The sequence below is a fragment of the Typopeltis vanoorti genome, chromosome 25 (assembly GCF_054136105.1).
Source record: "Typopeltis vanoorti isolate ZY-2024b chromosome 25, IOZ_Tvanoo_1.0, whole genome shotgun sequence".
NCBI lineage: Eukaryota > Metazoa > Arthropoda > Arachnida > Uropygi > Thelyphonidae > Typopeltis > Typopeltis vanoorti.
Window position 1 is genome coordinate 7,789,235 of NC_143573.1, and position 19,119 is coordinate 7,808,353.

At 38.3% G+C, this 19,119-nt stretch overlaps 1 protein-coding gene across 1 annotated transcript in view; it reads right to left on the bottom strand.

Annotated features, from left to right (window-relative positions):
* LOC150092516 (cytochrome P450 3A19-like) overlaps window positions 1-19,119 on the bottom strand; it is a 268,491-nt gene that overhangs the window by 24,713 nt on the left and 224,659 nt on the right. Inside the window, exons 3-4 of the mRNA XM_090414568.1 lie at window positions 15,056-15,144; window positions 3,194-3,334 (exon numbers count right to left, since the gene is read on the bottom strand). Coding sequence (XP_090270694.1) covers window positions 3,194-3,334; window positions 15,056-15,144 — 230 coding nt within the window. The remainder of the gene's footprint in view (window positions 1-3,193; window positions 3,335-15,055; window positions 15,145-19,119) is intronic.

Consider the following 19,119-nt stretch of genomic DNA (forward strand, 5'->3'; position numbering starts at 1 on the left):
TCCTGTGATGAGTCTTCACATTCCATGGAGATGCCTGTATAATATCCTGACAGGAATAGAAATGGAAGGGTATGATGATTTTTATGATAATGGAAAAGACAAAAAGAAAAGGGAGTGCTGATAAATGATAGCAGGGAAATTATGTTTGCACAAAGTGGGGATGAAAAGAAAATAGTGGCAATGGTATTGAGGCAGCATGGTGTGTGAGGTGAGATATCTGTTGGAAGTTGTTATAGGCCAGGGAATATGGAGGATGATGATGAAGAATTATATAAACAACTTGGGTTAGTGAACAACAAAAAAGTGATCAATATGAGTGATTTTAATTATGGCAATATAGATTGGAATACAAAGATAGCATTTGGGTACTAGGAAAATGAATTTCTAGAGTTCTTCAGAGATAATTACACTAGTATCTGTAAATGCAATAACTGGAGTGGAAAAGGAAAAAAACATATGAAAGTCAGACACATGATGTAAAAAGGAATGCTGAGTCTGGTTGCCATATATCAATGAGTACATCTGCATATACCACTGGCAGCGGTATATGCAATAAAATAAACTATGGCATAAAAGCAGGTGTTTGCCAATGGTTTTCTATTGCATGTCTGAAGTGAGAACAAGACATTTTATGATAGCAAAATTCTTGGATATTGGTTGCAAGACATCATTTAACTGATGAATTTAGGTGGTGAGCCATTGTAAGACTAGAGGTTGACCAAAGTCAGCCAGATTGCAAGTGAATCATTCTGTGGTTCACAGACTGTGGAATCAATTCCAACAGTCACAAACATCTCTGGAGATGCAGTGAACACAGGCCATGGGCTACAACTGCAGTGGGGGACCAATGTCTCAATTATATGCTTGCTGAAACAGGAGTGCTGTCCCAAATCAGGTAATAATCTGACCTCATGTTGGCTACAAGAACATGGTATCTGTTTCCACTGTGCACAGAAGGCCTCACGAAGATGGTTTGTATGCTAGGCAACCAATAGTCTATGTAGTCCCTGCAGGAAAGAATTTTTTTAAATGGGTCGGGCTCCATGTTAAGTGGACCCAAGATCAACAGGGGAGTCAGTGCTTGATATTGCTTAAAAAAGCAATATCAAGCATTCTCTGATCTGGAGAGAACCAGGTACATGTTATCATCCCTCTAATATCTGTGAAAGGGGCACATGTGGTGAAGGTAGTGTGATCATTTAGGAAGGCATCTCATTGGGTGGATGCAGTGACCTGTATGTGCTTTGTAGAACAACGAATGCTACAACTTGTAGGGATGAGTTCTATGTTCATCCCTTGTGGATGCAATAGAGGACAAGCATTATTGTCTTGTAGGCTATTGTATGTACGAGAGTGGTCTAAAAAGTTCTTGGCCTAACAATGAAAAAATGAATTTATAATTTCAAAATTATTTTTATTTTTCAACATAATCTCCCTTAAGACTAATACATTTATTCCAGCAATGCTCCAGCGCCATTATCCCATCCTTGTAGTGGTTCTCAATAAGATCTGCAAAATACCCCTCTACAGCTGCAATCACCTCTTGATTCGAAGAAAAATGCTGACCAGCAAGGAAGAGTTTTAGTTTTTGGAAGAGATAGAAGTCAGAGGGAGCCAAATCTGGGGAATAGAGTGGATGTTCCAACAATTCATATTGTTGGAACATCCACCCTATCAACTTGTATATTAGTGTCATTGTGATATGTTTAAATGGAGATATGCTTCTGTTTGCAGATGATGCAAAAGTGGAGACAACACTAATGAGAGAAGCAGATGTTGTGGCCTTACAGGAGGACTTGAATAGATTATATGAATGGACAAGTTTGTGGCCCTGTCAGTTCAATGTCACCAAGTGCAGAGTTCTGAAATTTGGTGAGCAATGGGATGCAAAGTGTGCACTTAATTCTGGAGGTGGTTGAGGAGACAAGAGACCTGAGAGAAGTAATGGACAAGGATATGAAGTTCAGAGATCACACTGCACAACCTATCAAGTAATCACACTGGATTATGGTGTGGAGGACCTTGATGTGCATATAAATCTGTGCTCTAAATAACATTTAGAGCACAGATTTGGTCACCTGGTTTTCATGGCAATGAGTGTATATTAGAAAGAACCCAAAGAAGATTCACTAAGGTGGAATATGGAATATGAAGACAAACTGAAGGAATGCAATATGCAAAGCTTGTGAATAGGAGAAGAGATAAGATTGAGTCATTTAAGTTGGTAAGGGGTTGTTATGAGGTTAATGTGGAAGAAATTTTTCATAGAATGGGAAGGGGTAACAGAACAAGAGGCCATGCCTGAAAACTGTAAGTTATATGGATTATTGTGCACAGATTTAGTCACCTGGTTTGCATGGCATGAATTTGCATGAGTATATTAGAAAGAGTCCTTTCCCATTCTATAAAAAATTTATTTTTCATAGAATGGGAAAGGGTAGCAGAACAAGAGGACATTCCTGAAAACTATGAGCCAATGAGGGCGAGCAAGGGAGTAAGGGGCAGATTCTTTGTATGGAAAGTGGTTGGTGAGTGGAATACATTGCCTGACAGTGTGGTGGGTGTGGATGGGATGAATGAGTTTAAAGCACAGTTTGATGAGCTTTGCAGGTGCAGTGTGTTCCTCTATGAAAAGCCTTTTTGCATCTATGACGGTATGGTGTTAATAATAATCCATTCATTTCTCATCAATTCGAGATGGGTTGAGCACCCTAATTAGAGATTTTAGGCAAATGAATGCAACTCACTTGCCAGTCCTCTGCTGCCTCCCCTAATGGCATGTTTTGTGTTTTATATCTGTAGATGTATATATTCACTGGACCACTTTGTCCAATTTTGAGAGATGAAAAAACCTGAGTTTCCAGGAAGGGAAAAACCCCTCTACTCTATGTGAGACTGGTAACTCACTTTTAGATTAAAAGCTCTGATTTGTATCATAGAAGGGATTCAAACCCAGGTTCTTTACAACCAAAGAGCTATGTCAAAATCGACTGAGCTATGGAGGCTTCTAATCATAATAATAATACACCAAACTTCAAATGTTACACTGTTATTATTACGCTAAAATCATGCAATGCACATTTAGAAGAAAATGTGTTAACCAACAGAATGAACTGAACTAGATAATGATTAGCATAATAAAAAATGAGTATTATACAATAACAGGTAATTACTCTATATAGAGGAAACACACCTGTCAGGATTAAATGTCTCAGGATCATCCCAGAATTCTGTATCATGATGCATTAGATATGTAGGAACCTGAACTTGAAGCCCTTTGGGAAGTGTAAGATCTCCAATGGCAACATCTTCCGTGGCAACACGATTAACAAACCTGTGAAATTATGTGAAGCAATATGAATTTATGAAGAAAAATAAAAATAAAAAATAATTAGTACAATATGAAAACAAAAATTTTGTTATTCACTACAAAAACATTCACAACTGCCTCTGATAATCCATTCTACCCATTCACTACCATTCAAGCAAAAAAAAAAGTCCACACACACAACTTTGCTAATCACACGCTTTTGCCTCACTTCATGCCATCTAATAAAAAAAAATCCTATAAACTTGTTTCTATCATATTCCCTCTTTTCTGCCTATCAACTAGCCTATGTGACTCACAGCTCTTACATCTGTTCTCATGGGAAACATTTCATAAACCTGTTGCAATCTAAGTTACTTGTCTAAGCATGGGAGTAAGTCACTTGTCTTTGTTTTCGTTGTTAGGTAAGTTACTTACCTAACAATGAAAAAATGAATTTATAATTTCAAAATTATTTTTATTTTTCAATAATCTCCCTTAACACTAATGCATTTATTCCAGCAATGCTCCAGCAAGATTATTCCGTCCCTGTAGTGGTTCTCAGTGAGATCTGCAAAATACCCCTCTACAGCTGCAATCACTCTTGATTTAAAGAAAAATGCTGACCAGCGAGGAAGAGTTTTAGTTTTGGGAAGAGATAGAAGTCAGAGGGAGTCAAATCTGGGGAATAGGGTGGATGTTCCAACAATTCATAGTGCAGATCCCTTAATTTTCCCATTGCCAAAACACCTTTGTGGACAGGCGCATTGTCCTAATGAAAGATGATTTTTTCCTTCTGCAAACCAGTCTATTCTCATTAATTTTTTCGTCTAGTCTGGTTAAAAGATTGGAATAATATTCCCCAGTTATTATTTTACCTTTTTCAATATAATTAATAAACAAAGGCAGTTCCATCCTGCTGATGGAACTGACTTTGTCTTCTTTGGCACTGAACAACCGGCTTCTGTCCATTGTCTTGATTGGGAGACAAGAGATCTGGGGTTGATGATTAATAGAAACCTGAAATGTAGGGGACATATTGCAAAGGTGGGGAAGGTAATATAGAGGATTGCTGCAATAATGAGAAGGACACTGACCAGCAGAGATAAAAGAGTTATCGTTCCATTGTATAAGACTCTGATCAGACCACACTTAGACTATTGTTCATAGATTTAGTCCCCAGGATATGAAGGGGATAAATTAACTGCGGAAAGGGTACAAAAGCAGATAACAAAGACTGTTTCAGCACTGTACAATGTTAGTTATGAAGATCAGCTGAGGGAATGTGAACTGCAGAGTTTGGTGGATAGAAGAAGGAGAAGTAACATGATTGAGACTTTTAAGCTGTTGAGAGGTGGTTACAGGGTTGACACTGGGGAGTTCTTTTGCTTGGTTGAACATCGTGAGGGAGTGATGACAAGGGGCCATCCCTGGAAGTTACGAAAGGAAACTGTGAGCAAGAGGGTGAGGAGTGGTTTCTATGCATGGAGGGTGGTTGAACCATGGAATGCATTGCCTGATAGAGTGGTGAGATCGAGACTGGTCAGTGAGTTTAAGGAGTGGTATGATAGATTTTATGTTTCCTAAGAGGGACCTCCCACGATGAGTCTTGATAGACTTTGTGTTTCCTAGGAAGGACCTCCCGCAATGAGTCTTTCGACTCCATGGAGGCCTGAATAATAATAATAATAATAATAAAATGCCTTTAGTATCCCAAAAACACCGATGCCATGACCTGTCCTGCTGATGGAACTGATGTTGTCTTCTTCAGCGCTGAACAACCGCCTTGTGTCCACTGGTTTGATTGCTGTTATTCTGGTGTGTAATGGTGAATCCAAGTCTCATCCATAGTAATAAATCGACACACAAAATCAGTTTTAATCTTGTTAAACGTTCCAAGCACTGTTCAGAGATTTTCATGCTAGTGTGTTTTTAATCTGCTGTGAGCAAGCGTGGCACCCATTATGCACAAAGCTTTTTCATTTGCAATTTTTCATGCAAACTACATCATACATGTTGTTTTGAAATGCCTATAGTCACAACAATTTCACGCACTTTGACTCACTGGTCATCCAATGCCATATCATGCATTTGGTCAATGATTTCTGGTGTTGTTACACTTTTTGGACGTCCTTCACGTGGATCATCTTCAAGGATTGTATAGCCATGTTTAAACTTGACAGTCCATTTCTTAATTGTTGAAAACGAAGGAGAAGAGTGTCCATAAACTTTTATGAACTTTGAATGAATTTCTTTTGGCATTAAACCTTCTTTTACAAAGAATTTTATAACCACATAATACTCAATTTTATCCATTTCAAAGGATACAGATAACACTTTTGCTTCAGATAGCTGTATAAAAAAAACTACTCAATAGAATGACTTGCAATTTCACATGGATGCTTATGACAATGTACCAACTTAGAAAAAAAAATCATGTCGATAGTGTTGTTATCTATGGTCGAGGCCAAGAACGTTTAACACCACCCTCATATTAAAGTCTGATAAAGAGCAATAAATAGCCTCCCTCTCCCTGCTTGTTGGTGTGTTGTTCAACATCCACTTCCTGACAATAATAATGCCCAAATCCCTGGCCTCAATTTCCTGTAGTCCAGTTTCATCAACACAGTATGCAGCTTATAATCTCTTCTTTGCAACATGCATGACCACCTTGCACTTTTCCACATTAAAATGTCACCTGTTATCATTTGTCCATACTGCCAGCCTATTTAAGTCATCTTACAGGATCTCTATCATCTTTATTAAATTTTCCATTTTGCATCATTGGCAAACAACCAGATGTTTTACCTTGAATCATTTCCTATATCACCGATGTACAAACGGAATATTCTCCATATATTACTCTTTAATGTCAGTCTACCAGCAACCCTCTAGTTCCATATCACAGTTTTGCCCCCCCCCGTTGAGTACAATATTCCTATCTACCCAACCCTGAATTCTGCCTTTTACTAACTTCTTTAATACCTTAACTACCACTCCTGAGATAGTAACATCTGTGATTTGATACTACCTCTGTTTTGACGTCTCCTTTATATAACAGAATAATTTTGTCCTCTTTCCATTCCCTTGACACTTTCCCAGAGCTGAGACTTAAATTAAACAGCTTAATGAATAGAGCTGCCAATTTGACAGTCTCATAACATATGTACAGATATTCTATCTAATGAAAGTATTAACATGAGGGTTCTGGAATATTATTATTATTATTACTATAATATTCCTGACCACCATGGAGTTACAAGACTCATTGTGGGAGGTCAACATTAGTGAACGCAAAGTTGATCATACCACTCCTTAAAATCATCCACAGTCTGCTTGTTCACTACCTTTTCAGGCAATGCATTTCATGATCCTACCACTCTCCATGCAAAAAACTTACTTCTTACCCTTTTACTCACCACTTCCTTTTGCAACTTAAAGGGATGGCCTCTTATCCTGGTTCCTTTTCCTCATTCTATAGTATGAAAAATCTCCTCAGTGTTAATATGATAATAACCCTTCAATAGCTCAAATGTTTTGATCATATTCCCTCTTTGCCTTCTATCCACCAAGCTGCAATCAGCACATCCCTCGGTCCATCCTCATAATCAACACTGTACAGTCCTGACATCATTTTTGTTATTCATAGCTGCACCATCACCTTCAAATCCTGGCGACCAGTTCTGAGCACAGAAATCCAGATGTGGACTGATCAATGCTTTATACAATGGGACCAGCACACTTTTATCTCTCGTAATCAATGTTATCCTCAATATTGCCGCAAGTCTCTGAGATGTCATCACAACCTTTGCAATATGATCCCAAAACTTTAAATCTCTACCCACAATTACCTCAAGAGCCTTAACTTCCTCAGCTTCTTCCAGTATAAGAGAGGTATGAACAGCAGTTAGCTAATAAAGCCAAAAAGAATCCTAAGGAGTTCTTTCGATATGTGGCCAGCAAAAGAAAGAATGATTATGGAAGGATGACATTGACTAGAGAAAATGGTATAAAGACAACTGTTGCAGAATGTGTGGTGGAGATACTTAATGAGCAATTCATAAAGGTCTTTCAATCTTGTGAATGTGACTTCATGGAGAGATTGAGAGCAGTAGATGATGGGGAGGAGAGACTGACTGTAAGTGAGCAAGAGGTGTGAGGGGAGTTGAGTAAACTAGATGTTAATAAGGCTATGGGACTTGATAATATATCACAACGTATTCTAAAGGAATGTACCAGGCAGTTGACACATGTCTTGACATGTTTTTTTAATACGAGTCTTGCACTCGGTCAAGTCCCTAAGGAGTGGAAGGAGGGCAAGATTGTGCCACTTCATAAAGGAGGTGATCGAACTCAAGCATCAAACTGTACACCTATCTGCGTGTCAGGTGTTGTGGTTAAGTTGTTGGAGAAGCTTGTGAGAACTAGGATCCAGAGTTGGGATTGACAACAATGGTATTATCTTTGATGGACAGCATGGATTTGCTAAAGAGGGGTCATATTTTAGTAATCTACTTATTACAATAAAGTGACTGTTTCCTTGGACAGAGGAGAAGGATATACAGTAATATACTTAGATTTCACAAAGGCGTTTGATAGAGTACCTCATGATAAACTGATAGTCAAACTAGAGCAGATGGGGTTGGATATTATATTAGTGCATTGGATTGGAGACTCGCTATCTGATAGGTATCAACAAGTTGTGTATGGGGGAGCGATATCTAGGAAAAGGAAAGTCACTAGTGGAATGCCTCAGGGGTCTGTTTTGTGGCTATTACTGTTTAACTTGTATATTAACAATATAAGTGAAGTTTTGGATGGAGATATTCAGTTGCTTTCAGATGATGCAAAGTTGGGACGAACCATGAAGAGTAGTGAAGATGTTGTGGCCTTATAAGAAGACTTGAATAAATTGAGTGATTGGGCACAGAAATGGGGATGTGAGTTCAATGTTGCAAAATGTAAGGTTTTAAAATTTGGAAAACAAAGATGGGATGCAGAATTTATGCTTGGTGAGGATATATTGTTGGAGGTGGAAGAAATAAGAGATCTGGGGGTGATAGTGGATAAGGATCTGAAATTTATTGGACACATAGCCAAAATTGTGAAGACAACACAAAGGCTTCTGGGAATGATGCAGAGGACACTGATGTGTAGAAGTAGGGAGATTCTTGTTCCCTTGTATAAGGCTTTGATTAGGCCACACATGGACTATTGTACCCAGATTTGGTCACCAGGTTTTCAGAAGAATGAAGAGATGTTGGAAAGGGTCAAAGGCGATTGACTAAGGTAGTTTCTGACCTCTGGAATGTTGAGTATGAGGAAAGATTGCGAAGATGTAATTTGCAGAGTCTGGTGGAGAGGAGGATGAGGGATGAGGGGAGATATGATAGAGACCTATAATTGGTAAGGGGTTGTTATAGGATCAATGCTGGAGAAGTTCTATAGAAAATAATGGGAGATTGGAGGATAACCAGAAGTCATCCCTGGAAGCTGTATAAAGAGGGAGTGAGTAGGGAAGTTAGAGGTAGGTTTTTTTCATGCAGAGTTGTAAATGATTGGAATGCCTTGCCTAAGAGTGTGGTGTCTGCAAGTAGTTTGAATGTGGTCAAGGCACGGTATGATGAGCTGTGCGTGTGTGATAAAAGGACCTCACGGGTGAGTCTTTGACTCCATGAGGTCTTGGGGTAATAATAACTCCACCAAGCAAGTATGAAGCATCCCAAATTTTAAAACCTTGCATTTAGTTGCAATGAACTGACATCCCCATGCCATTCTCCACCGTACTAGTTTATTAAAATCCTCTTGAATTGCCAAAACATCAGCACTTATTGGTAATAACCAATAAGCCTCCAAAGCTTCACATCATCTGCAAACAACTAACATCTCCCTGTACTCATGTGACAATATCACACAGATTGAACAGCAATGGTCCACGGACTGAACCCTGTAGAACTAACTGAACTAACCGACACGGTCAGTTTCATAGCATATTCTCTTAAAATAAGGAGTGAAATTCCATCTAGTCCTTCTGTCTTATTGATATTTAGTGTACTCAGTATTTGGACTAGATCCTTTTCACGTAAAAAGGTAACCCTGACATTGTTTTCCCATATACAACTCTCTGATATCTATCAGAGATCCAATCACCAATCCAATCTGCTACCCTGATATTGAACCCATATGATGCAACTTAATAATCAATCTGTTATGTGGCACTGTGTCAAATGCCATGGAAAAATCAATCCAAAAAAAAAATGAGAGTGTATGCCTTACTTTCATCCACTGCTCTTGTTATTCTATCGTAAAAAGGTAACCAGGTTACTAAAACAAGAGCACCCTTTAACAAATACATGCTGGTCTGAATAAATAGTATTACCCTCATCTGCCCAATTCTGTATATGAGTTCTTACCAATTTTTCAAAAATCTTAACAACTACAGAAGAAATACAAACAGGCCTATAGTTTGTTACCTCCATTTTACCACCACCCTTATACAATGGTACTGTCTTACCTTCCTTCCACTTCTCTAGGAACCTGCCCCATTATAAGACTTTCATTAAATAGTCAAGTTACCGACACGGTCAGTTCCATAGCATATTCTCTTAAAATAAGTAGTGAAATTCCATCTAGTCCTTCTGTCTTATTGACATTTAGTGTACTCAGTATTTGGACTAGATCCTTTTCATTCACTTCTAACACTTCACCACTCATTATGCTTCCAGGAATAAAGCCTGTAGTACAAGGATGGAACACTCTAATAAAGAGATTATTAAATAGTTCAACTATGTCATCTGCTTTGGTCACCTGATTCCCATCTGTATCTAGTAAGGTAATCTGTACACTCCTATTGGCCATATAGCAAAAAACCTCCTAGGAATTCTCCTTGGATTACAGTGTCAGTCTCCTCTCATATTATAATTTTTCTCTCCTTACAATACTAGTCACTTTCCTAGCATGAGCCTTATATTCCTCATGCAACTGCTTTCCATCTCTCTCTTTATATGCCTTCATAATCGTTTTCTTCTGGAACTCCCCTGCTTCTCCTTTTTCCATCCATTTGACTTGAAATTGCTTTATCTTCTTCACTCAAGATATATAATCTGTCATTTCTGTGAACAACTTTTTCTTAAGTCCCTCCTATGCACTAGTGTCCCCTCTTCCTTCAAATTTTTTCATCCACTGCACTGCTGCAAGCTGGTTTCTAAGTCTATTATAGTCACCTGCCTTATAATTCGATGTAAATTCTTTCTGTTTTGATACTTCCCCATGTCTATTCATCCTCCAAAGCAGAAATACATGGTCACTGTCACCAATGGTGAGGGGGAGGGGAATTATGCCATCTCAGTCACAATCAGATCCTCTAATTCTATGACTAAATCCATAATTTTCAATCCTTTTGTTTTCTCCACCACATTCTGTCTAAAACAGTTGTCTCTGAAGAAATTGACAAATTCATTACTAATTATATGAAAAGCCAAAGGCTTCAATTCAGCAACGTGAAATTATTTAAGTTAAGCGATATTGCATCCCTTATTGTTTCATAGCTGAATAATTCGGCTATGAAACAATATGGGATGTAATATCCCTTAACTTAAAAAAATTTCACGTCGCCGAATTGAAGCCTTTGGCTCTTCATATAATTAGTAATTTATTAGGACACCTTCCTGGCAATTCTTATAGTAGGGTATGTAAGTTCTCTTCGCTACAAACTTGGTATTAACTAGGTCTACCTACTCACTGATGAGACCTCAATAAAGGTTGAAACGGTCTGGGTAGTGACCTTCTCTCATAATGTAGACTCCTAGGAGCTGGGTTTCACATTATGAGTAAATACCAAGAACAGTGATCAGAGCTTGCTCCACCCTTGCTATGAGTTGCCTCAGTGTTGCACTACCAAATGGGTTATGTGTTGCACTATCCAGGTATTTGCTTACGCTTGGACTCGCCGAACTTTATATAGTTTTTATATTCGGCATGAAACTCTTTGAGTTTCTTATTCTGCTATTGACAAATTCAGTTAATTTATTAATTACTCCATGATGTCTCCTCTGCTCAGTTTATATCACTTAGTTGAAGTCCTCCATAATGATTGCCTGCTTTGAGCTTGCGAAACTAATTTGCATAACCATTTCCTGCTCATTACCATCCATATTCCCTAGTCTGTAGCAACATCCCACTAAATATCTTGTCCTATAAACATCCATCTCACAACATATACTCTCAAAGCCATTTGCTATCTCGACTAAGATTATCCACCCTGAGAGTGCACAAATCATCTCTTATTATGAATAACACTCCACCACATTTACCTTTCCTATCCTTCGAAATATGCTATACCTTTCAATATTTATTCCTGTTAGAACATCCTCAGTAAACCAAGTTGTCTGTTCCCTTCTGCATTCAAAAGAAATCCATCTCTTGCATATAACTCCCTACTATCCTCAAATGTACTCTATCCATCCCCAGACCCCCCTCCTTTTCTTGCATATTCACACTATCGTCTTATTCATCATCACTGCTCTTCTCCTCCACTCCATACTGGGGCAACATGCTCACTGTCTAACATTAACCTCAAATCCTGTGCTACATGATTCATGCTACATCTCAGGTCATTTGTCTCAACCATTACTATCCTCTACTCCACAATTTCACCCCTCTTTGCTGCCACTACCACACTCGCTATCTTTCCACTATGCAAGAAATCCTCTGGCACTCTGCTATGAACACTCGAAATCATTGAATCTCCATACATGGCCCTCCAAACAGATTCATTCATCCTTCTCTCACTGGTATCCCTGACTCTTATGGCTTGAAATCTCTCTCTTCCTCCTCTTCTTACTTCTCCATCCCTTGCTTCCACTCTCTCATTTTTCTGCAATTTCTTCTCTCCATTTGTCTTTAATGCTGTTATCTTCCACCTACTTTTGTTCCTTTCACACTAGTCAACCTCTCTATCCTCCTAAGGTCTTCATTTACCTTTCTCAACTTAGCCTTCATTCTTTCCATCTCCTTTCTCAGCAGTTCTATTTCTCTCTCCATACATTCTGCTTTTAATTGCCATTCGCATGCATGCACGCACACACACACACACACACACAGTGGCAGTGGAAACAGTAGCAGTGTGAGAGATTAAGACATACACACACACACAGAGTCATGGCCATCAGAGAAATCATCTCTGTCTGCTAAACTACCCAAGGTTAAATCTATATGTACATCTTTAACATTCTCTCCATCCTTCCACACACTACTGGCATCCACAAACTGAAAATCACCCATTTCCAAAGCACTAACTCTGCTGCTGCTAAATCCTGATTTGCCAATTTCTGCTCATCCTCTATTTTTGTTTTCCTTACTGAGTCACTCTCCTGGCTTGTTCTTTATACTCTTAATGTAACTGATTATTACCATTAAATCGGGAGTGTGGTATTGAAGAGGCAGAAGTGCTTGGCAGTGGAAACAGTAGTAGTGTGAGAAATTAAATGAGAATGGGAATGCAAGAGAAACAGAAACAGGGGGGAGAGCTTGGGTGGACAGGGAGACATTGCATAGGGAGAGTGGATGTTGAAAGTTGCAGTGTATGAAGATGGAGTACATTGCGATGTGGGTGGGGAAGTTGAGACTGATCAGATATATGCGGTAAGTGGTTATAAAGGTGATTGGGCAGGTGTGGTGGAGAAATCACAACCAACATGTGGCTTGAATAGGACTGGTTATAGACTGAAAAATAAACTGCTGTGTTTGTTTACAAATGCCAGAAGTCTCAGAAATAAGGGGGATGAAATGATTTCAGTGATTGAATTTATTAGCCCCAAAATCATTGGAATAAGTGAAACATGGTTGAATGATGATGATGATATTATAACAGGAACAGAAATGGATGGATACAGTATTTTTCGCAAGGATAGAAAGGGCAAGAAGGGAGGGGGGAGTGCTGCTGATGACTGCAGGGGGATTAAGTCCACATCAGGTAGACTTGGAAGGGGGGAAATAATGGCAATGGTTATGAGACATTGTGGTGTAATGTGGAGATTGAGAGGAAGATATATTTAGTTGGATGTTGCTATAGGCCTGGGAATGTGGAGGATAGTGATAAAGAAATGTATAAGCAACTTGGATTAGTGAAAAAAGGAAGAGGAATTATTATAGGTGATTTTAATTATGGTGAAATAGATTGGAATGAAGAGAGAGCATTTGGGGATAAAGAAAATGAATTTCGCTAGTTCTAGAGAGATAACTATCTCAGGCTGCACGTAAAGAAGGGCACATGAGGATCAAGAGTTCTAGATCTGATCGTTTCATTACAGGATGAAATTATGAGAGGGGTTTCATTTCATATCCCTCATACTCCAGTTGGTGAAAGTGATCTTGAAGTGATCACCGGTGTTGTGGCTAGTCATATGCAGGCTTTTGTAGAGAAAGGATATATGTGGAATAATAAGGCTGGTGATTATGACAAGCTTAGAGCTTTAACATGGAATGAGGAGTTGAGCGGTAAGGAAATAATTGTTGCATGGGAACTAACAAAGAAATACATAAAAGCAGCAATGTGTGAATGTATTCCAAACGCCAAAAAGGCTAAATAAGGTAGATGAAAAATGGATGAATGTGGAGCTTAAGCATGACATCTAGAAAAAGAAAATACTTTGGAGGAAGTACAAGATGACACCTTATTTCAAATGCCAACAACCTCTTTTCATCTTCTTTTAGGAAGGTCCAAGTTCCAGATCACAGGCAAGATTAGTCCTTGGTTCCTGTTAAGGTTTTGTATACAGCGGGCAACTTCCTTACATGGAGGAGGACTTCCGCTCCCGAATTTTTAAGGAGGCTACAACAGTTGCCCGCTGTATACAAAACCTTAACAGGAACCAAGGACTAATCTTGCCTGTGATCTGGAAGACCCTTATCAGATCCTTCAACTCGCCAGAACTGAATTACAGTGCCAACTATAAAACATTCCTAAATAACAACAAGTGATATCATCTACGCTCTATGAATGTATTGTACGCGCTCTGTTCTTTGTTTAATATAATTGGAATCGGTTGATTATAGTTTGTAAAAGTTTTTTACTTTTTAGTGCCGTACATCAGTTATGTACCCTGAAGATGCCAACAGACTTAGTTGTTGTTATATGCATTTGACCAATATAATCCCAATAAAAGTATTTGTCATTATTTTTGATTTTTTGGTACTTGCGGTTAAGCCATCTTTTTTAACACGTTCATTGCTAATCACGTGATATCGCGTGATGCGAGTTCTCACCGTCCGGTCGATCAGGTGTTATCGCGCGGATGTCACTATTTCAAAAATTTGGCCACCACACGAAATTCCAATTTTCAGCTTGGCAATGAACGTGTTAAGAGTGTAAGCTAATTCTGTGGTGATTTCCTGAAGACTGATTTGTTTTCTGTTAGAAGATCAATATCATCAACAAAGCAAGCTTTAGATGGTTTATTCTTTTTCCTTCTTCTGGAAGCAATGACATGTGAAAAGGGAAGACATTTAAAGCTTTATGACAGAAGTCCTGAAAAAAAGAATGGCTTAATTCATGAAATGCTCTTATATTGGTGAGATATCCCAGATGCTTCATGAATGTAGCATAGAAACCATCTGATTTCATGATTCAAAAATTCAATATGTTCATTTAAGCCACTACCACTCATCTAAAACAACATAATGCTTCCTATTTTTCACTCTGTGTATACAATTAAATGCATTCTGGATAAACAATGATAGCATACTTACAAATACACTGGAGGATACAATCTCATTGACTCGTTCAGAACTTGATCTAAATATCTGAGTCTACTTATTGAGCTATAGTCAAGTTTGCCCTAGGATTCAAGGAAAAAAAAGTTCTAATTAATTGATTTTATAACAAATATGAGACATTTTCTTTGGATTTTATAGGACCATGATTCTTTATAAATATATGTATATAATCGTCTACCAGTTTCGCCAGCTGGAGTCTGTTTGGCTTTTTCAGGACGAGAGTGGTTACACTAACATTAAATGCTACAACAGAAGAATGCAGTAATGACCTTAAAATCACTTAAAAAAATTGAAAAGGACGCGTGACATTAAGAGCATTGTTAGTAGATCTCGTTTTATAGTTTTTCGTAATTCAGTTCTGCTAAACATAGTGAATTTATTAAGTTTTTCTAAATGTCTTAATAAATTCACTATGTTTAGCAGAACTGAATTACGCAAAAAACTATAAAACGAGATCTACTAACAATGATTAAGCCTCCATGCTTTATTCTCTTAATGTCACATGTCCTTTTAAATTTTTTTAACTGATTTTAAGGTCGTTATTGCATTCTTCTGTTGTAGCATTTAATGTTAGTGTAACCACTCTCTCCTGAAGAAGCCAGACAGACTCCAGCTGGCAAAACTGGTAGACGATTATATACACATATTTATAAAGAATCATGGTCCAATAAAATCCAAAGAAAATGTCTCATATTTAGTATAAAAAAAGGACCAAATATTAACAATCAAATGATTGTATAACAGTCAACTAATATAACACACACACACACACACACACACACACACACACACACACACACACACACACACACACACACACACACACACATTGTATGCAATGGAGCATGTAGGAATAAATTGCCTCCTGGTAGGGTTACTCTTGGGAGGAAATGGGAAATGCAAAATACACATCCACTGCCCACCACCACCACCACAACTAGTGTTTTCACAGACAATCACAAACATCCATGTCCATGGTAGGATTCGAACCCGCAACCTTTTGGCTGAAGAGTGGATATGCTAACCACTCAGGGAAAAAACAACAACAACAAAAAAAAACAAAAAAAAAAACAGGGTGTATAATATGTTTGGCAAAATCCTGGATACTTATCCTACCACCTTCTGATGGCAAAAAGATCACATAAACATAGGAGTAGAAATGCTTCCAGAAGAAATATATAGCAGATTGTCAGAGTATAGCTACAGAGGTGGCGTAGGGCATATTTGTCATCAGGAGCAACTGTATCCTTACCATGTGCAATAGGTACAGGTGCTCTTGCCAACAGATTTTCAACTTTGAATCAGACACTCAATGGTTTCTGCAAGATTGTAGTTAATCTAGTTTTCTCCATAACGCACTTTTTATGAATGAATCTCAGTTTATCTGTGATGGCATAGTGAACTTTCACATAACTGAGCATGGATTGATCTGTATGAAATTGGGCAGTCCTAGTACCAGCAAAAATTCCATGTGAATGTCTAGATCAGATTCACTGGAGATATCATCTCACTGTTCTTGCCACTGATGTTTAAAGGTCATGGGAATCAACACTTTGCAGGAGGAATTACTGCATTGTTGGAGACTTGTCATTAGCAGCACATCAGTACTTATGGTTCATGCATGATGGGGCACTAGCACATATCAAAATATGAGGAAATATTTCAATGCTTATTCAGCTGTTGTTTAGGTAGAGATGAGTCAGTTGAATTTACACCACAATCTCTTGATATGAATCCATTAGTTTCTTTGTATAGGGAGAGCTGAAGGCCAAAGTTGATGTTACACTGGTGGCTAATGAACAAGCTTTCAATCAAAACATTGTGGATGGTCTTATGACAATGCAGCATACTCTGGTGCTTTGCAAACATATATGGTGATCATTCAGCCAATGCTGTGCAGCATGTATTGCTGCTCAAGGAGAGTAGTTCAAACATTTGCTGCGATGTAGCTATAAGTATTGAAAGATTTTTCACTTGATTATACTACAAATTAAAGATAACAAGAAATTATATCCTTGTTTAATCTTTTATCCAAGTGTAAGGGAACAAAGTTTGCACATGAAGTATTTTCATGTGCAAACAAGACAAGTAATCCAAATACAAGTAGCGTATTTGGATTACTTGTATATAGAGGTTAATGACTTCTCATCAATTGCTTTAGTATCCCATAATGTAAAGCACACACACACCCTTTTGATCATGTATAATACTATGAATTATGGGATGGACCACTATCCAGACCGGTTTCAACCTTTATTGGGGTCTCGTTATATATTTCTCATATACAAGTAGTGTATTTGGATTTGTGCTTTGCATTATGGGATGTTAAGGCAACTGATATGAAGTCATTAGTCTCTATATAGCTAGGTAGCCCAGTTGTGAAGATTTTTGTTTGCTTACACTTGGATAACGAGTCTCCGTAGCTCGGTCAGTAAGCCCTTTGATCAAAACGACCTGGGTTCGATTCCCATCAGCCACGTGAGGAACTTTATCTGGTCTCTTTTGATGAAAGGTGAGTTAGCCAGTTTCATACAGAGGTGATGTTTTTTCACCCAGAAAAACCAGAAAAAACCACACAGGGATTACAGTCATGAATACATCCCAGCCATACACCAGTCCTGAGCTTAGATAAAATTGGGGTTGGGGAAAGCAATGATGAACTACCCTGTAAAAATCTCACCAGGAACATTTTATGGGCAATACCTACAAAGTCATCTAGGGTCAGAAATGACTGAAAGGAAAAAACCACCACCACACTTGAATAAAGAATTAAACCAAGGATATAATTTCTTGGCATCTTTAATTTATAGTATAACTAAGTGAAAAAACTTTGAACATCTATCTCTGATCCAGAGTATTTTAATAGTAAGGTAACATTATTTGTATATGAGAAATATCACTTCTGCATTACTTCAACCTTGGTATCTCTGGTTTCGGCTGATGAGACCTCAAAGGTCGAAACAGGTCTCAGCAGTGGCCCTTTCCGCATGCCTAGTATTATATATGTACAAAAGGGTGTGTGCTATACATTATGGGATGCTAATACAATGAATATGAAGTCATTATCCTGTATATACAAGTAGCCCAGGAGTCAGAGACTTATCGTGGGAAGTACACTTTGTGTGAAATGTGTACTTCCCATGAAATGTGATGAGGATATGTTAGAAAGGATTCAGAGGAAGATTCACAAAGGTGGTCAGTGGTCTTTGGAATGTGGAGTATGAGGATAGATTGAGAGAATGTAAATTGTAAAGCCTTGTGAATAGAAGGAGGGGGAAATATGATCGAGGCATATAAGGTAGTCAGGGTTTGTTATCAGGTTGATATGGAAGAGATTCTCCTTAAAATGGAAGGGACCTAGGACAAGAGGCCATCCCTGAAATCTGTATAAGGAGGGTGTGAGGAGAAGGTCCTTTACATGGAGAGTGGTTGGTGAGTGGAATGCATTGTCTGAGTATGTTGTGAATGTAGACACATTGAATCAGTTTAAGGCACATTTGGTACCTTAAACTGAACTTTGTGACCATGTATGGTCATTGTGTGACTATACATGATCACAAACATCCTGACCCGAATAGAGATGGAAGGGTATGGTGTGTTTCATGAAGATAGACTGGGTAAAAAGGATATTCTTGTGTATTTCTCTATTGATGATAGAGAAAGAGTTAAGTCCATACAAAGTAGAGATGCAAGAAGGAAATAGTTCCAGTGTTTTTGAGGAGCTATGGTGTGAGATAGAGATGAACAGAATTAAATACTTAGTTATAGATCTGGTAAGAGGAATGTTGAATATGAGGAAATGCTGAGAAGATGCAATTTACAGTCTAGTGGATAGGAGGAAGAGGGGGTGATATAATAGAGACGTACAGTTGGTAAAGGATTGTTACAGGATCAATGTTGAAGAGGTTGTTCATAAAATGGTGGGAGATCAAGGGGAGAACAAGAGGTCAACCCTGGAAGCTGTATAAGGAGGGTGTGAAAGGGAGTGAGAAGCAGGTTTTTTGCATGGAGAGTTGTGAATGATTGGAATGCATTGC